This window comes from Girardinichthys multiradiatus, chromosome 3 (assembly GCF_021462225.1).
Source record: "Girardinichthys multiradiatus isolate DD_20200921_A chromosome 3, DD_fGirMul_XY1, whole genome shotgun sequence".
In the NCBI taxonomy this organism is placed as follows: Eukaryota; Metazoa; Chordata; class Actinopteri; order Cyprinodontiformes; family Goodeidae; genus Girardinichthys; species Girardinichthys multiradiatus.
In genome coordinates, this window is record NC_061796.1 from 4,341,698 (window position 1) to 4,362,223 (window position 20,526).

At 38.9% G+C, this 20,526-nt stretch overlaps 1 protein-coding gene across 1 annotated transcript; it reads left to right on the forward strand.

Annotated features, from left to right (window-relative positions):
• The first annotated feature begins 6,768 nt into the window (after positions 1-6,768).
• On the forward strand, positions 6,769-16,447 carry plekha8 (pleckstrin homology domain containing, family A (phosphoinositide binding specific) member 8). Its single transcript, XM_047361521.1, has 13 exons — positions 6,769-6,947; positions 7,369-7,485; positions 7,570-7,725; positions 8,667-8,788; positions 9,042-9,200; positions 9,302-9,342; positions 9,588-9,706; positions 10,348-10,651; positions 11,255-11,340; positions 13,447-13,505; positions 13,814-14,015; positions 14,134-14,195; positions 14,801-16,447. The coding sequence occupies exons 1-13, from the start codon at positions 6,908-6,910 to the stop codon at positions 14,996-14,998; spliced, it is 1,665 nt and encodes a 554-aa protein (XP_047217477.1). The 5' UTR covers positions 6,769-6,907; the 3' UTR covers positions 14,999-16,447.
• Positions 16,448-20,526: the final 4,079 nt, after the last annotated feature.

A 20,526-nucleotide genomic window follows, 5' to 3' on the forward strand; every position in this document is an offset into this window, starting at 1 on the left:
AACTAAATTTACGGCAACTACATGAACAAGTTCACCTTCATTTATCAAGTTTTCAATTAAGTAAACCGTCTGGAAATATGTAGATTGTTATGTTATGTGTCACTTTTATTTATTATGCCATCATGCACAGTGGTAGTTCTTTTATATCAGCCACATGGAAATTTTTCCAGGGTGGCATTAGAAAGAATGCCCATCCACCAGATACGAAAAAAGAAAACCTGGTCTACGGTGGCCGTGGGGTGCAAAACACTTTTACAAGTACCGAAACAAATTTACATTTCAGAAATCAAATTTAAATTTCAGAAAACATTTTACATTTCAGAAAACAAATTTATATTTCAGAAAGCAATTTAACAAGATGCGAAACAAATTTACATTTCAGAAAACAAATTTACATTTCAGAAAACAATTTAACAAGATGCGAAACAAATTTACATTTCAGAAAACCAATTTACATTTCAGAAAACAAATTTACATTTCAGAAAACAATTTAACAAGATGTGAAACAAATTTACATTTCAGAAAACAAATTTACATTTCAGAAAACACTTTTACATTTCAGAAAACAAATTTACATTTCAGAAAACACTTTTACATTTCAGAAAACAAATTTACATTTCAGAAAACACTTTTACATTTCGGAAAACAAATTTACATTTCGGAAAACAAATTTACATTTCAGAAAACACTTTTACATTTCAGAAAACAAATTTACATTTCAGAAAACACTTTTACATTTCAGAAAACAAATTTACATTTCAGAAAACACTTTTACATTTCGGAAAACAAATTTACATTTCGGAAAACAAATTTACATTTCAGAAAACACTTTTACATTTCAGAAAACAAATTTACATTTCAGAAAACACTTTTACATTTCAGAAAACAAATTTACATTTCAGAAAACACTTTTACATTTCAGAAAACAAATTTACATTTCAGAAAACACTTTTACATTTCAGAAAACACTTTTACATTTCAGAAAACACTTTTACATTTCAGAAAACACTTTTACTTCTCAGAAAACACTTTTACATTTCAGAAAACAAATTTACATTTCAGACAACACTTTTACATTTCAGAAAACACTTACATTTCAGAAAATCAACCGGAAAGGGAATGTACCAACGCCGAGGCCGACAACGGAAGTCAGCCTCAGGGCTGCATCCTTCGAAGGCCGTATTTGTAGGCTGATTACGTTACAGCGCGGCGACGAAGGCTGTCCCAATTCATGAATCATTCCGAGCAAATGCTGCCGACAAATGTGTCCTTATTTTGACCGATTTGAAGGATGGGTTGTGAATATCCTTCGCGGCCCATCATTTCCCATCATTCATTGCGGGTCGAAGCGGATTGGTCAAGCAGGGGAAGCCATGGCGGACCATAGCAACAAAAGCTGTGAGTAAATTGTGGAAAATTACACTTTCTGTGACACAAATTAACTTCTACAATGTTTTTAGTGCGGGAATATAACTATGTAGACGTGAAATATCTGCTTGATTTATCAAGACATCGCTTAATTTCAAATGTGCTCCGACGTGTTCGGAGTTTTCCGTTCCCGGCGTAATAACCGGCTCGCCTCGCCAGCCCTACCGGCGGTGAGGTGCTATATGTTTTAAAAGTTTATTTATAATTCAGTTAGCATTATAATTTCTGATTCTAGGTAAACCCGACGAGGAATACACCTCCAAATGTAAGTGAATCTCAGTAAAGAAGTGAAAAATTTGAAAGAGCTTGTTTTAGACATTTGCATAGAAATATTTTCTTCAGATTAAGACAAATGTGAAATTAAAAAAGGCTTTATTTTTGCTCTGATATTAAGCAAGATTTTTTTTTTAGGTACAAAGCAGCAGACGGGTCAGTTTATTAAGCTCAGGAGTGAGAACCACCACCTTTTTACTTGGAGGTACAATAACAACATTCTTTGCAATCAGTTTCTGTCCAGAGGATGACCCAGAGGAGGCTGTAGAAGAGGATGAGGGTGAGGTCGGGACTGAGGCAGTCAGTGTTGCTCTCTGGCAGGACCAGCTTTCAGCTGAGGTGTCCGCCCTGGAGGAGGTACCACCAGAACATGACTACTGTGTCAGCCAAGTATAATATTATAGATGAGATTAATGTTTGAGGGGTATAACTACTTGTAATATTTTGTGAGCACCATCTTCTAATTCTGCATTTTTCCGATTACCTCTTAGTGATGTGGCAGCCGTCAATTCAGCCAGCCCTTTAAACCCACTTGATGGACGATACCGTGGACAGCGGAGAGAGGCATCACAAACATCTGCAGACCACCTGTGTGATGCTTCGCTCACCATCCAGAAAGACTAACCACAGGTCTCAGTTGCAGCATCCCATCCATGTCTCTGACCTTGTGAGAGATTTAGCCACACCGCCAGACTTTCTGTTCAGAAAGACATCAGCCTCTTTGTTCTGTTCAAGAGGTTTTTCCAGGAACTGGTCACTCAGGTTGATCCTGCTGTCGCCATTGTAAATATTTGTACATAGTTTTATTTTATGCCTTTTGTCTTGTAATCTTGATCTGTTTGAATGTTTTCTTCCCCCATTCTGTTTAAAGTGCTGTTTGTATTTTTCATAATAAATTCTGTTTATAACTTTAAATGAAGTTGATGTATTGTTAGATCAAATGTAAATAACTAGTGACAAAAACTATTTTGAAATTTATTAGAACACCTTAAAATTTTAAGAAACAATCTGAACAAAACACATTTATTTATTTCTTTTATAGCACCTTATTTTGGTGCCATTCTTTGGAAAACAGTCTGTCCATTCTCTGTACCCTCATGTTCTCCCTGATCAACTCCATCATCTCTGTCCCTCTTTCTTTTCTGATCCCTTCCTGCTGGCTCACTGTCTTCCTTCTCCATCTGGTTGACCACCGCTCCGCTTGGCCCTGGAGTGTCCTCAGGGATGGAGGCAATTAGGACAGGAGGTGTTGTGGAAGACCTCTGTCCCAACACCTCAACCATAAGGACAAACCAGGGCCAAGTAGCAGCATTGGGCTTTTCACTGACTCCCTCTCCTGACCCTGGATACTTACAATCCTAAAGTTAGATGGAATAAAAAAAAAAAGAGTTGACTAAACAGAGAAACCAACAAGACTTTTAGAAATATTTTTTTATTTGTGTGTGACATGAGAACTTCTGAACATAATCTAAATTCTTTTTTTTTTTCAAATTGTCCCACATTGTTTTGGCCTGCAAAGGGAGTGACCTTCCCCTGTTGGTCCATCTTCTCCAGAATTGTCCTAAACCGAAAGAAGTATGTTAATCACTGGATGGATATTTATGAAAGTTAGAAAGATAGGAGTTATTGAAACTGGACAGAAACTGACTGCAAAGAATGTTGTTATTGTACCTCCAAGCCACGGTGGCTGAGTTTTTAGCTCCGGTAAAAAGGTGGTCATTCTCACCCCTGAGCTTAATAAACTGGCCCGTCTGCTGCTTTGTACCTAAAAAAAAAAAATATGAAAATACCCAAAAAAAACATCTTGCTTAATATCAGAGCAAAAATAAAGCCTTTTTTAATTTCACATTTGTCTTAATCTGAAGAAAATATTTCTATGCAAATGTCTAAAACAAGCTCTTTCAAATTTTTCACTTCTTTACTGAGATTCACTTACATTTGGAGGTGTATTCCTCGTCGGGTTTACCTAGAATCAGAAATTATAATGCTAACTGAATTATAAATAAACTTTTAAAACATATAGCACATTTCTTCATTAAAAATTCTTATTGAAAAGCGTATTTATTCTCAATCACACTCTCCAGCGATACAGTTGGATTACATAAAACTGACCATTTATTCTGGTTAACCTTAATATCACCTGAAATATTAAATCGATTTTTAGTAACAATTAAAATAATAACATAAACTGTTAGAAATCACTTGTGTTAAACGTTCACTGTGATGACTGCCAGCGGGAGCTTAGTGCCGGGAGTCCGGTCAGATCTCTACCGGGCTAGCTCACCTCACCGCCGGTAGGGCTGGCGAGGCGAGCCGGTTACTACGCCGGGAACGGAAAACTCCGAACACGTCGGAGCACATTTGAAATTAAGCGATGTCTTGATAAATCAAGCAGATATTTCACGTCTACATAGTTATATTCCCGCACTAAAAACATTGTAGAAGTTAATTTGTGTCACAGAAAGTGTAATTTTCCACAATTTACTTACAGCTTTTGTTGCTATGTTCCGCCATGGCTTCCCCTGCTTGACCAATCCGCTTCGACCCGCAATGAATGATGGGAAATGATGGGCCGCGAAGGATATTCACAACGCATCCTTCAAATCGGGCAAAATAAGGACACATTTGTCGGCAGCACTTGCTCGGAATGATTCATGAATTGGGACAGCCTTCGTCGCCGCGCTGTAACGTAATCGGCCTACAAATACGGCCTTCGAAGGATGCAGCCCTGAGGCTGACTTCCGGGTCAGCCTCGGCGATGGTACATTCCCTTTCCGGTTGATTTTCTGAAATAAATGTAAATTTGTTTTCTGAAATGTAAATTTGTTTTCTGAAATGTAAAAGTGTTTTCTGAAATGTAAATTTGTTTTCCGAAATGTAATTTTGTTTTCTGAAATGTAAAAGTGTTTTCTGAAATGTAAATTTGTTTTCTGAAATTTAAATTTGTTTTCTGAAATGTAAAAGTGTTTTCTGAAATGTAAATTTGTTTTCTGAAATGTAAATTTGTTTTCTGAAATGTAAAAGTGTTTTCTGAAATGTAAATTTGATTTCTGAAATGTAAATTTGTTTCGGTACTTGTAAAAGTGTTTTGCACCCCACGGCCACCGTACTGGTCTGTCCTAAATAAATTTTCTATTGCTTTTCTGCATAATGCAGCCTGTGGGGGAGTTTGCGCCCCCTGCTGCCTGCTGAGAATAAGGAGATTGGGGTACGACCTGCTTTTATGCTGCCGCAGAATCACTCAGGGCACCATTCACGCAATACCCACCACTGATAATGCAGTATACGTGGCTTCCGGGGGCTTCATTTACGTATTTTCAAATTTGTGAATTTCATAATTCTTTACATCAGTAAATATCCCCTTTGTGAGACCAATAAAGTCTATCTTATCTTATTTCTCTTGTTTTTTATAACACATTAATTGTATTTTAGTTTGACCAAATTCTTAATTTGCATTTTCATACCCTCACCACCACTTTATAAGGTACACCTGTTCCAATTTCTTGGTTAACACAAATAGTGAATCAATGCTTGGAGGAGCAAATCCAGACATTCAAGCATCTAAGTGGTGAAGATGATTTGCTGATGATGACTTATTTTACTGAGAATAAAGCTTTTCTAGTCGGAATATAGTGAGAGAGGTGCACCACTATACACTGTTTTAGAATCAAGGATGGCACATTTTGTTTAGCATGATCTATCACTTCCAATAAAATAACTATCTATCCCAGCAATAATAAATGGATTACAAAGGACATGAAACTCTGCCTCACCCTGAAAAAAACATGCTTCCCTTCAACGGGACAAATCCGGGGCGAGGGAGCTGGAAAACAGAGTTTAGGAGGAAGGCCATGTTGGCCAAAATCAGCTAAGAACTGGCTGGAGAACAAACTAACACCTGGAAATGCAAGACATGGGCCAAGTCACAAAGTCTGCAGGGGTCAACTGGTCTGATGCTGCCTATCTTGCAGATCAACCAAACAAGTTCTTCACCTGGTTCAACAATCGATGTATAAGTCCACATCGACCTGGACTTACACACCTCCGAGGATTGGGGGGTGCAGTGTGTTTTGGGGGGGGAGACATGAGCCACTTGCATTTGGACACCATCACTAAGCACCTGGACTCTGCACAGCCGCACAACGATTTTATTCATGGACTTCTCTTCAGCTTTTAACACTGTAAACGTGCATTTTACTGCAGTTCGTTTTAGACCTACAGGTTCACCTCTCACAAAGTTCTTTACAGACCAGACCACAACTGGTCCTTTTAAGTGGTTTAAAATCAAGTAAGCTGGTTTTAGATACAAGGCTCCCTCAAGGCTGTGTTTTATGTCCTGTTCTGTTTTCTGTGTATACCAACAGCATTTCCTGCAACAGTGAAGGGAAATACGGAGATAACATGGCCCTGGTAACTCACATGACTGGCTCTGATGCTCTGCCCTGGTACCAACAAGCAGGCGAAAACTTGGCTAGAGTTTTTAGTGACAATTATTTGGAACTGAATGTCACAAAGACTAAAGAGTTGTGCTTGCTGATTGATAAGGATAAGGAGATAAGGATACCGGGCCATCTCTCCTTCAGCCACTCAGCATCCAGAATGAGCAGGTGGAGCAGGTGGAGTCTATTAGATACTTTGGGACAGAAACTGGCATAAAGCTCTCCTTTAAAGAGCACACAGACTACATGTGATCATTTCAGCCTGTGGTAAATTTAGCTGGTGACTTTTTGTTATTTATTATTGCCAATCTTTCATTGTTATTTATTAATTAAATTTTTTTGTTCACGTTAACTCCTCCTTCGCCGATTCATCATCACTTCATCCGCCGGCAGACTGTTAAGGAACGCGGCCACGGCTTAGCTGTCTGCCCTCCTCCAACTACTATTGGTCACATTTATAGCCCCGCCCATTGGCAGTTTCCTCTGTTTCCATTGGTCCTGTGTAGCGCCAATCATTGCAATCCACACCGAAATTACTCCAATCTCTCTTGACGTAGGTTGAAGGAATAATGGCAACGTCTTCCATGATTGGTTAGACCTTCATTCACGAAGACATTTACGTACTTTTGTTGACGTAGTCCAAATGGAAAACCAAGGACGACGCTCTGTAATTCACATTCTCTGGGCCCAATGGAGTTGCTGCAATCAGCTGTGCCACACATCTTGCTATAAACAAGTAATGACCGCTGAAAATACGTGACTAAACAATGGAAGGTGTGCTGTATAAGTGGACCAATTACATCAGTGGTGAGTTCATGTTTTAATTAGGACGTGTTTTTGATCTTTGAGCTTGTTAAAGGCAGCTAGCTGTACCAGTAGCTCACTTGAATTGAGTTTGAAATGGGCAAGCTGACGTTAGCTACAGTTAACTGTTAATGTTCGGACTTTATTCCTCAGTCTAATAATGATTATAGTTGTTACCTTGTTATGTGAGCTGCTTAACAAATTTTTCTTGTTAAAAAAAATAAAACCGTAGCCTAGCAAGTTAGGCTAGTTTCCAATCCGTCTGTCATTCTAATCTGATTTACCAACTGATTAGCTGTTGCTAACTGAACGTAAATAACTCTAGAAACAAGTTGATCAAGCTTTGTCATCCTCACATTTTAAACGTATTTTATTACTCGTGAAGTTAAACACGTTAAATAGGAACTGCTCTGTCTGATTCCAGGCTGGCAGCCTCGCTGGTTTGTTCTTCACGGAGGAACTTTGTCATACTATGACTCTCAAGAAGATGCGTGGAAAGGTTGCAAAGGCAGCATTAAGATTTCAGTTTGTGAAATCCAAGGTCAGCGAAGCTTCTTTTTCCTCTGCACATTGTGTCTGTGGTTCTAGTTGTCGTGCTGACGCTTTGTTTCTGATTATGTTCCAGTTAATTCCTCTGACCCCACTCGAGTTGACCTGATCATACCAGGAGAGCAGTACTTTTACCTCAGAGCCATCAATGCAGCAGAGAGGCAGAAATGGCTGGTGGCTCTGGGCACAGCCAAAGCCTGCCTCACTGACAACAGAACCAAGAGAGAAAAAGGTGTGCGAATACCATCAGAAAATATAACAAATGGGATTTAAGATTTGGCCGTTTATGTGTGAACCTTAATTTAAATGTGCTTTGCAGAAGCACTGCTTTCAGTGTGATTTACTACTGTTTTCTTATTTCTGCCTCAGATTAGCCAGATTGTTCTACATTGTTCTGTGTTTTCCACTGAGCTAAGCCAAGGTTGACATGAGATTATAGTGCGGTAACCTCGAGTAAAAACAAAAGTTAGTCCTGCTGCTACAAAAATGATAAAACATTTTTGATTAATGTTGAATATCATGATATTTATAATATGTATTATTTTGATCTTAGTATATTGACTTAAACTAAAGTACAGAGTAAAAGTGAGAAGTTAATTTATTTCAGTAATTTAATTCATTAGGTGAAGCACATTATTTAGATTCAATCCACACAGACTGATGTTTTCAAGCCTTTATTTCTGTTAATTCTGATAATTTTCTGCTTATAGTGAAAGAAACACAACATCTAAGATGAGAATATTAAATCAGACCAATAAAAAAAACTATCTGACAAAAAAAATGCTGAACTGTCAGATGATGATCCACTTTTATCATGATTCCCCCCCCTCCCCTAATTTGAAACAATATCTCTCTAAGAATAAACTGTGATTGTTTTTTGTTTTTTTAAAGTCACTTAGGTTTTTTTCATATCCATTTTTGGCTAAAGTAAGAGAATAACCCTGAAAAAAACCCAACTATTCTCAAGACCCTTTCAGAAGCTTTTTAGAAATCTTTGTTCTTTGGAAGCAAAATAAGTACAAAGAATTTATGAAGGTTTTACTGTAACAGAGAAACAAAATCCATACATGCTGAGAAATTCATAAATGCTCAAACTCTTGACCTGTTTTGAACTACTGAAAATCTAAAAAGCTGACAGCTGTCCCCCCCCCCCCTCTTTTTGAATTATAACAGAGCTTCAGGAGAACACAGAGGCATTGAAAACAAAGATGTCCGAGCTCAGATTGTACTGTGACCTTCTTCTCCAGCAAGTAAACAAAATGAAGGATGGCGATGAGCTGGCAGAAACGGCGGAGGTACTGGTAACGTTTGGTTGAGCTGGTGAAATTTGAGAAGCTGGTGGTCATTTGAAGCGGCTGGATAGGGCGCATCAGTTGCAGTCAGTTAAATCTCTGTGCTCTTTCACTTATCGAGCAAGCGAGAAGGACATGCTATCATAAGTACTTGTTTGTGTAGATTTTGTAGGCAGACTGTCACCAAACCACATTTATATCAGTGCTGTGATTATAGAGCCAGGTTTAAGCTAATCTGGACATTTGTCTGTTTCAGCCTGGTGTAGACGCTGGAAACATGGTGAAGTCAACGTGCACCACTTTCCTTGAAACTCTGGAGGAGTGCATGCAGATAGCGAACCGTACGTTTAATACGGATTTGGGAACACACAGTCCACCAGGAACTCCTCCAGTCGCAGCGCTTAAACCCCAGAAGGTACGTTTCCTTTTCAGACTTTTAAGTTAATCAGGTCGATATGATGTTGGTGCAAATGATCCTGAAATGATTATAAACTCTGTACTTCGTTTTCCCTACAGATCAAAGTTGCCAATCATTTAAATCTAAACCTCGGAGAAAAGTAGGTTTCTTGCTTTTCTTTTATGCCGTTTTATCCTCATTCTGTCTAACAAGAGTCATTTAACACTGATGAGGCCTACTCTAAATCTGATGCACACATCATGTGTTGCTCATGAAGATTCATTTCTAGTTTCTGCTACCTGGAATTATAATACCGCAAGGAAGGCTTTCCTTGTGTTGCCGAAACCTATATCCTGAAGGGCTGGCATCTCAGAACTTCTCCATGGGTTTCAAATTTCATTCTAGGTGGAAAGATTTGACCGAAACCTCAGGAGAAACAATCGCACATGACAACCAGAGCCACGACTCTGGCGCAGAAGGACCAGATGAGCCAGACAGATCAGAAAATCATCCTTCCCCATCAGGTCAGTCAGGTTTCTCATTTACCCCGACGGAGTTTCCTGATATGAACATTTCCTTGTAACATGCTGTTTCTCTGCATCCTAACAAGTGAAAGGAGGATATAAAAAATTTTAAGGATTTAATCTTCTACAAGAAAAGCATACCAAGTTGGTAAATAATTGATGATTACTTGTGTTATAAAATGTTTTAACCTGCGGGTAAAATGTGAATCTTCACAGAACAGCGGTTTTTATACTGAGATTGAATTACACACAGAATAGCTCTGTTTACTGATTAGATGACTTCTAAAAGGTGCTTTGAATCTTATTAAGGGGCTTTAAAGTATGGGGGGCAGAATAGAAATGCAAACGCGATGAAATATTTTCATTCCACTTTTCTTGTTTTTGTTCGTCTCTCACATCAAGTTAAAGTTTGTGGTTTCAATGTGGAACACATAAAAAAACAATTATTGTTGCACCCTGCTTTCATGTTTAGTGCTACGAATGAACTTTTCAAAGCATAAAACAACCGTGGATCTTTACTGAACTGTGTGATTAATGTAGCTTCACAAGTATTGACTGTGTTGATACAGTAAAAATGTATTGAATTTCTTCCAATGACATGCAACGTCCCTGTATTCTGTTTTGTGATTGGTGCGATGCAGATGTTGAATCATCCATCGTTCATAGCGAGCAGGTCAATCGTGCTGCGCACATTACCCAGAATGCCTCTGAGATTGAACACTACAACCAGCCAGCAGAAGGAGATGATGAGAAATCAAGTGATCAAAAGAGAAAGGATCAAGAACTGCACAAAGGGGACCAAAGTGAGGAGCATGACAGCGAAAGAGAAAAAGAGAACACTGTTTTAGACCAAGAAGCGAGCCAAGATCAATTCAGGACCCCGAGCAATTCATCGGAGTCGGACACAGAGCAGGTGGACACTTTCTTCAGCACGATGAGTCACAGGTATGAGAACGCCGTGCAGGAAAGTCACGTCTCTCAGGAGTCTCCAGGTACAGCATGAACGTACTGCGGGATCGCCTGTGGTGTTTCTGTTTAGGGTATTCATTTAGCCATCGAACTTATGCTGCAACTGTTAATTGAAAGGTTTATTTTACTATAAGTTAGACAGTATTAATCATAGTAAGTAAAAAAACAAACAAAATATTGACGTTATCGTAATTAAGTGTTTTATTATTGAGTTCTCTCTTTATCACATGACACAGAGAGGCTCACTTCTCATATTTGGGTTTGTAAGAGTTTGTGTTGTTCTCTGAGAATTCCCATCATGCTCTGCTGTCGTTAAAACACCAGCCCGTGTTACTAATGTGTTTTATTATCATTTCTTTCATTTAAAAACAAATCCAAATGTTTATTTGTAGGCGAAGAAGCTCAGCAGTCTCAGGTCCCAGACTTTATTCCATGATGTTCTTGAATTATTTCTCTGACTTGGTGTGGACTTTGTACCTCTTTTCTTTTTCTGTCTCGAGTTGGGCAAATAAAATAGAAACTGTTGACTTGCATCTAATATATTGTCCTCTTTGAATCTGTTTTATTTTTGTTTTTTAGATTTAGTGATATGAGACTGGATGACGACAATGGTATTCCTTCACAAGAGTTTTTGGACTCATGCTATGCAATAGTGCCTGTATTAGGTAGGCTGGTCACTCAGTCTCTCCACATTAATCTTCCTCCTCCTCCTTTTTCACATTACACACATCTGCATCTTTTAGTTATTTCCAGAAGAAATAACTCTTCTCCCCTTCTCCTTTCTTGTTATTTGTGCATGCCACTTGTCTCAGATTCATCCTCTGCTTTTACGCGCTGCGTTAATTTCCGCTGCACTCAAACATGAGTTACAAACATGAGTTTTATTTGTTTGCTGCTTAACAACGTGCCGTATGTCAGGATTTATTCAACTGTTGGAAGCATGCAGAAAGTAATCTCTCTGTATGCAGATAAACACGTAGCCTTGATAACAATATGTTGGCAACAAACCGGAAAGCAACAGGTGCGTTTTCATTTCTGTAATACCACAAATGCAGCGGTACACTGTGGTTGGATAATAAGTGTTCAGATTTACAGAGGTTTCAGAATATTTCCAGTCATTTCAGAAAACTCATAACAAATAGATTTATAAAGCTGCTGAGGTTTTGTCAGTCCACCAATACTGACCGAAGACACTTTCAAGCTTTTAAACTCAATTTGTATTCCACACCAGGCTCCAAATTAACTGGGAGAAAGCCTCTGGGCAGTTGTTTTTAAAGTGGACAGGAAAAGCACTCTGAAGATGTCGTCCATTTATCATCTTGTAGCCTAACAGCTTGTAGCAGATCCATAATGCTGCGTGTAACTTGTAACTTACAACTATACATCTTTGTTCTCGCTGCTTAAGCCTTATTCAAATTGATCCACCTTCATTTATGGGTCTGAATGTAATTATGCAATTGGTCACATTAAAGGACCTCCTGTCCTGAACGCAAGGCATTTGAGGCTACTGTGGGTTTTAAATTTAAAATCTGCTCACATAAGGATTTCTATAAAATCTTAGACCCCACATGAATAAAATAGTGTCTCTTCGCCTCATATTTGATGCAAGTTTAAATTGCATAGTGTGCTAAAACAGTGCAGCACCCTCCATAGTTAATGGCACCACTCGTAACGATGTGTAAAGAAAAGAAGGCCTTTAAATAATGCTGGTATGAAGAAATGTTGACCCCGAAATGCCACTTTTTGCTGCAGTCCTCCAGCGGATGGCTTTGTAAATGGTATTTATTTAAAGCTGCAACGTAATTGTGCTTTTCTACGTATTCCTCCTGTGTTCCACACCAAACCCACTTCCACACCACTCAACCTCTGTCAGATCCAACCAAAGCACATTGTTCTGGATAAATCCCTTCAGAGTTTACATCTGTGATGGTAGGATATAGAGTAGTCTGTAAAGGTTGTGATGGAGACCGAGTTGTGGCAACTTGGTCCTTGTTCAGCCCTGTTGTTTTAAATATACTGATTATTGCCTTTCGGTCACTTTTTCCTTTTCTTTTCTTAATTTATGAAGATCAATACACATCTGTCTTACGCAATAAACCATTTGGGGTAAGACGGTCGATAACAGGGCAGTGTGAACCCCTTAGTTGAATGGTATGTTCACTTGTCTTTCCTGTTTGGAAGGGTAGCTTAGAAAAATGGGTTCGCTGTCTAATCATATTTATTCCACATGGAAACAGAAAGTAATCTGGTGGTCAGAGGGCCCAGTGGTGTCGATTGTATGGCAGCTGCACGTCTGTCAGTCTACAATGTAGCTACTGCTGTCAGTGTTTGAATGGGTGAATGACTGATTGTAGTGTAAAGTGCTTTGGGGTCTCTGGGGACTTGAGAAAGCGCTATACAAGTTCAGGCCATTTACCAGTAATCGATTACTCAATAAACTTTTCTAGTCATGCTAAAACACATAGTGTTTCATGGTGACAATAAGTTGTTTTTTTTCTCCTCAACTTCAAAATGTTCTCAAATTTAAAGGTTGGTTTTTTTTGTCATTTTTCCAGTGTCACCAAATTTGCTACAACGTAGGGTTAACTTATGTTAAAGGTCTTTTTACATCTTTATCAATGGTGCCAATAATTGTAGGGGGAACACTGTCAAAAAGTCTATACTATGAGAAATAAGTAGCTCCTTCATTGGGAATTAGAAATCAGCTTTATCACTATAAAAGTGAACATTCAGAAGCAGCAGTGAAGTTATCATAGACTCTCTCTTCTCAGACAAGCTGGGCTCCACCGTTTTTGCACCAGTTAAAATGGATTTTGTTGGAAATATCAAGGTAAGTTCCCATTTTGTAACGGATTGTTTTCCACTGATTTACTATGCTGTCAATTTGCTGTTTGAAGTTTTGATCTGTCCTTTATGTGCTTTTAAATTATTGTGCCAAGGTAAATAAGTGATAAAGTGTGAACTAGCAAGAATGGAGTAATATTTTATGGTGTTCTCTTTTTCTTGCATTCCCCTTTTAATGTTTAATAAATATAGTTTCTCCTCTGTTAGTTGGTGGAAAATCATTGACCTTAATTAGATTAGACAACATCCATTCCAGATTAAAGGCTGCATGACTTTTCCACCATGTTTCTGTAGAAAATTCAGCAGAAGCTGATGTCCGACCCTGAAAGCTTCCCCACCCTTCAATCCATTGTGTTGCACGAAGTGCAGACAAACGTTTCCCAGGTACGCAACTCTGCAACCGAGGCTCTGCTGTGGCTCAGACGAGGCCTGAAGTTCCTCAAGGAGTTTCTGTCGGAGATCAATGGAGGGGAAAAAGACATCCAGACAGCGCTGAGTAAGTCTGGTTCTATGGTTCAAGGGCGCACATTACAAAGATCTTCAAATATGTAGATCCGTATCTGTATTTGCTGTTTTATGGTGTTCTTGATTTTAAAAAAATTCTTTCCGCCTAGATAATGCTTATGGGAAAACTCTCAGGCAGTATCATGGATGGGTGGTGCGAGGTGTTTTTGCTGTAAGTAGTTCTTACACACAGCGTTCCTACACACTCTGCAAGAGTATCAAAAAGTCTAGTATTTAACTTTCCTTCCAGGTCTGGATCAGTATTACTGAGAAAGTAGAAAATCAACAAATGTTTGTATTTCTTTTTAACTTTATGCCCTATCTCAATGTCTGACAGTCCCACCCATCTGTCCATTATTCATAATCTGCCCATACATTTGTCTGTTGTCCATTTATCCACTCCTTTCTTTACTATTCATCTGGCAGTCCATTCATCTGTCAATGTCCTCATTATCCACATGTTCTCTGTCCGTCCATCCATCCATGCGTGCAAAAATGTTCAGTCTGTCCATTTTTCCAATAGCATTAATTTATGCATCTGTCTGTTGGTCCATCTCTCCGTCCATGATTGATTTGTCCATCGCCAGGCCATTAAGCCTGACTGTTTAATTTTTGTATTTACACTTTAAAAATTGTATATAAAGAACTGCAAACTTGGACAAAATCTTGACATTAAACTTTATAGGAACTCTGTGCACATATTACCACTCCACCCTTTGAAAAAGGGTGCCTTGTCCTTAACCTTTACATCTAAGTCACTGCTTTTATTTCCCCCAGTTGGCGCTGCGAGCAGCACCCACCTATCAGAGTTTCACCACCGCCTTGGTGTCGAGGGAGGGTGATGAGCACAGGAGTGACTTTACCAGCAGCATGCACAGGGACCTGGGACTTTACCTCCCTGCCATGGAGAAGCAGTTGGCCATCCTGGACGAGCTGTATGAAGAATACAACCTGGAGTCTGATGAGGTGGTGTGAAACCCGAAGGAGAAATTATCAAACCTCCTGGAGCGACGGAGCCTCTCTGATGTTCAGAGCAGAGGCGGAGTGCCGAGAGGAAAGTGCCATGGCATTCAGAGGTTATTCAGTGGTTTCGGAAGTTTACCACTGAGTACAGTTTGAAGAGATTATTCAAGCCCACAAAGAGTTTGTTCAAGCAAAAAGTAGCAACTGAAGAAATTAATATTCCAAGTCTAGTTTAAAAGACCAGTGAAAGAAAGGGTTGCAGTCCATGTTATGCAGACTCCAGCCATAGTTGTACGTGGTGCCACTTGTTCCTGATTCTATTTTCTATTCTTGTGTTGTGGCATTTTACGATCTTTCTATTTTCCACGTCTATAACTCCATTGTATTTATTTCCAGAAACATCTTTCAATGCCCTTCAGCATCATAAAAATACTTGTATTTGTCTTCATGAATCGGAGGGATACCATGTACAACCACAAAGCACTCGTGGCAAAATAAACAGTCAGTGTTACAGCACCCAGTAGATGGCTCCAGTATTTAATCGTAGTTTACAAAACTGTCTGAATTACATCATGTTAGCTTATTTTTTTATTCTTTTTTTATTTTTTTTTTTTACTGGCTGTGAACATTTTTGTGTCAACTATAATTAATGTAAATTATTTCCATAAAATAACTTGTAATTAGTTTTATTTTACAGCTCACTGTTAGCCACTGTGTTAGAGTTTAATGGGACCAAAAAAGAGATGCATTAGCCTCTGCTGCCTCTTCAGTGACACAACACAAGAATGAAATGTTAGTAGTAGTGAGACATCTGTTTGTGTTGAAACAAGCCTATGCATATGATGCATTTTAACGCTTTATGGTATCATAAATACTGGATCCGTGGTGCATGTTTATGCAGGGTATGTTTGCTATATTAAAGTGACACCGGGGCCGTCAGTGACTGAAGACAAGCCAAATGCTTGAATTCCACCAAATGAATTAGAAATGACAGTTTTTCTCTTGTCTACTGAAATTTATCAGTTATTTTGAATCTTCACTTGTTTTTTCTTCCCTTTTGATTGCCTTTTGCTCCACTGCTCTAAACGAGTGCTAGCAATGGATGTGTGTCTTACTTTATGATGCCAGTTCACACGCAGATGTTCAACTGCGGGCGAACGATAAGAGTGTATTGCCAGGCTGGCTTTTAAAAGGTCTGCCTCAGGTTGAGCCATCGTAACAAAAAAGGAACCTGGGGTAAATGTTTGGGCTATAGCAAGACTAGCCGTGTGATACATCTTTTTCTGAAGTGAAGACCATGAAACATCTTGTAAAATTCATGAATCTCTTTGTAGAAGTCGTGCAATAGACATATTTTTCAGTTGCATACAAGTGTCGATGGTAATGTGCTGTTTTTTTTCTATGAATGTATATAAGATGCTGTTGGATTTATACCTAATAAATAGGATTGAAAAACTCTAACTCTGCTGTGCCTTTCTTTAAAAACATGCTTAGAAATGGTCAAACGTCTGATAATTAGGTGTTGGTTATGTATATGTAAGGGAAGGAAAGTTTGACACCAAATCCCTAGCCTACTTTACAAGCAACAGCGATATGGGAGCAGCATACCACAGATGGTTCCTTCAGATTGCTTGCAGGTAAAATTGGCGCATTTATTTAAGTTAAAGATGTCGAGCTAAGTGACTTTACTAAACAATGTCGTAAAGAGAAAGTAATCTCTTTACACGTAAATAATTAAGTTATATTTTTCCCTTTTATCACTTAAACTTCCAAGAAGCAGATATCATTAAAGTTGAACTTTTCAGTTTATCCTGATGGTTTTTCGTAGCATTTAGGTCTGATTAAGATGGCCATGGGAGAAGGTAGATTTTTGTATCTTGTGAATTGTTTCTGTGTCAATTTAACCATATCTTTTAGATCTTCATCTTGCTGAAACGTGACCATCCATTTTCAGTCTGCTTGAGAAGTTCACTATATTTAGTTATATTAAAGTTTAATGTTATTGATACTTTGACAATGTTTTTAAGGCCTTCGGAAGAGGAAGGCCCACGACATCATAGATCCTCCACCATCCTTTGCAGCAACATATCCATTGAACATATTTATCAGAGCTGTTATGTTTTAGTCCAGTTTGGTAAAAAGAAAATTCTATAATTTCACCCACGCCTGATGATTTTCTGCAGTTTCTTCCTGTGTGTGTAAGAGCCTCTTACATAAATTCGGTGTTTGTTTTACACCAGACCAACCGGGAGTGTTCATGCCAAAAAGCTCACTTTGGTCACATGTTTAAATGTTCTGAAGATCGTCTAAGTTACACTCAACACACTTTGTCTAATCTAACCAAAGCACACCTGTACTGTGTGATAAACTCCACTTGTTCATGTTTATGATGGTAGGAAGGAAAACAACCAACCAGTTGGCTTGTAGATTGCATTTCTTATGGAGACCCCATAATTATTATTTATCTCACTATATATATAGTCAAGTTTCTGTGAGTATTTGTAGCAGTTTCTTGACCTAAGAAGCTTGAGACACATAAATAGCATGTTGCCTTCGGTTTTCCATTTTGAAGAGTGGCTCAAAGAAATCCCAGGATAACAGAAAGTTGTGGGTTGATAATTGAAACCTTTAGGCACCTTTAACAATATACAATGTATGAAAAGAATGCTTCAATTATTTTTAGGAATACTCAGGTATTTATTTGTTTAGCAATAATAACCTAGACAAATTCAGTAGATAGTAAATAATGCTGAGGTGTTCTAGCTTGCTGTGATGGAAACCGTCAGTGATTACTTTGTATTCTGCCACGATTGTGTCAATGAGATTTTAGGTTTTGTGTCCTTGAGAAGACACAAAACCTATATGGTTATAATCAGTCTGACAGAGAGAGGTACCCCCAATCCTTGTGGTTTTTAGTATAACAATGACCATCAGTGGGACCCTTTGTGGGGTTCCTTGAGATGACATTGTTGTAAATAAGCACCGTTTAACTAAATAATCTGAACTGAAACTATCTGTGTAGTTATGCTGCTATAGACTTAGGCTGCTGGAGGACATAATGACCACTTTCACTCTCTCCGCTACATTCTCACACTACTCTCCAATTTTGCATTATTTGCTGTTATTTCAGCTTTTAACTTTGTTCTCTCTTTTCTCTTCCTAGAAGCTACACCTGGCCTGACTCTGTGTCTACCTGTGACACCTTTCTGGAGAGGGGAATCGTCCGAGCTTCTGCTGGTAACAACTTAATGCTCACCCTCTACCAATGATCCACATAGCCCTGTCTTTTAGTGATTAACCATTTCTCTCTCCTAGACATGGCGATTGAATGAGGTTAACTGTAACAAACTCTATGTGCTCTCTTTCAGACTCTAACCTTGAAAACTGGCTCAGAGTTTATCTGTTCTTTCTTTCTAGGTGAAACGAGGAGCTACATCCATTAACATTTACTTTTCCTTCCCATAGAAAGTACTCCTGGATCAGGGCTTCTGTGTTCTTTTTGTGTCTCTGCTCTGTTCTCTCAAACCCCCAGTCGGTCGTGGCAGATGGCCGCTCACACTGAGCCTGGTTCTGGTTCTGCTGGAGGTTTCTTCCTGTTAAAAGGGAGTTTTTCCTCTCCACTGTCGCTACATGCATGCTCAGTATGAGGGATTGCTGCAAAGTCAACGCCAGTGACTGTCCACTGTCTCACATGCTCATCTGGGAGGAGGGTATGCTACAAATCTGACTCAATTCAATCTGCTGGGTTTCCTTAGATAGAAAAACTTTTTATCGAATTTGAATAAATAACTGAATCCGACTGCACTGTTCAATGGTTAGGATTAATTGGAATGTATGAACCTGACTGTTGTGAAGTGCCTTGAGACAACATGTGTTGTGAATTGGCGCTATATAAATAAAACTGAATTGAATTGAACATGCCTCTCAGCAAGCCAGTAATTCCTCCCTGTAGGTCAGAGCTTGTCACTTGGCTTGGCTCCTGGCCTGCTTTCTGTTCCTGCAGTCAACTACATCAGCTCGGCCCTTGTCCTATAGCTGTAACGTTACACTAGAATGAGAAAAATGTTTAATCAGTTAGTCCACATAATGCCAGCAAGAGTTTATCTTACAACCACAAACCTCAAAGGATTTTATTTGGATTTGATTTGATAGACCAACACAAAGGAGTGCATAGTTATGAAGTGGAAGGAAAATGATGCATGGCTAAGAACAATACAAATCCAAAACGTTTGGCATTCAGCTCTGTGTGAGTCAGTATTTCATAAAACCACCTCTTGGGGCAGCTGCAGCTGCAAGTCTTCATGGGTATGCCCCGACCTCTTTGTACATCTAGAGGCGGACATTTAAGTCCAGACTTAGTCTTTCCTAAGCACTTTGAGTGTCTCGTTGCTGAAAACGCTATATAAATAAACTTACCTTAACTAAATAGCTCTAGCTCAATCAGATTGGATGGCAAGCAACTCTGAACCTTAATTTTTCAAGTCTTGATGCAGATTCTTAATTGGATGTAGGTCTGGACTTTGACTGAACCATTCTAACCTATATAGCTTTGGTCTTAACCTCTCCACTGTAGCTCTGTCTGTATGTTTGTTGTTGTCCTGGTGGTTTTAGTCTCAAGTCTTTTGCCGCCTTTAACAGATTTTCTTTCAGGATTGCTTTGTATTTACTGACCCGCTTGACTGTCCCTTTTGAAGAGAAGCAACCCCACAGCATGATGCTTCTTCCACCATGTTTTTGCTAAGGGATGATGAGTTCAATGTTAAATGCAGTGTTAGTTTTTGTCCATACATAGGGTTTTACATGTAGTCAAAAATTTGGTCTCTGCTGACCAGAGTCCCTTATACGTTTGCTGTGCTGCATGGCTTATGGCCAACTTTAATTTGGATGTCTTAAGTCTTTCTTCCAGAAAATAGCTTTTTTTAGCCACTCTTCCAATAAGGCCTGACATGTGGATTGTACCACTAAAGGCTTATTTATTAAAAACATCCCTTCACCTGAACTATTGATATCTGCAGCTCCCCCATAGTTGCCAAGTATAATTTTCCTTCCACCTGGGCTTATCACATAATCACTGTATATATTATTTAAACTCTGAGATTTGCAACTTTCAAAATTTGAAAAATGTGGCATAATCTCTTGTTTCAAAAGCAGTTTGTAAGCTTTTCTTTGAGGACCTGTGTGTAACACAAAAATTGTTATCTTACATAGTCAACAGGAATCTGTTTGGCAACCTTTCAGTGATATTTGTTGTTTGAAACTTTGCAGGAATAAATATGATTGGCCTGGTCAGAGGGATTTGCACAGGATGGGATAAGTATGCTAAGGTAAGCTTTTACTCTGGCATCTTCACGGACAAATTGTCCTAATGTGATTTGGAAAAGGAAAGCAGCATGTTAATATACTTACACAGTTACATCCAGCCTCAAACATCTCAGCTGTAATTCTGGCTGGCTGCCCGTTTTCAACTTTTTTTGCCTTGAGCTGGTCTCTGGGTGCAGACTCCGCTCTGAAGGACTATTGAGACATGATGAAAAGTTGGA

What these genes read in the sequence shown, in the direction of transcription:
- plekha8 (XM_047361521.1), top strand. Translation starts at nt 6,908, where the DNA reads ATGGAAGGTGTGCTGTATAAGTGGACCAATTACATCAGTG. An exon ending in AGACATCCAGACAGCGCTGA is followed by an intron (nt 14,016 to 14,133) that starts GTAAGTCTGGTT and finishes CTTTCCGCCTAG; the next exon opens with ATAATGCTTATGGGAAAACT. An exon ending in TGGTGCGAGGTGTTTTTGCT is followed by an intron (nt 14,196 to 14,800) that starts GTAAGTAGTTCT and finishes TATTTCCCCCAG; the next exon opens with TTGGCGCTGCGAGCAGCACC.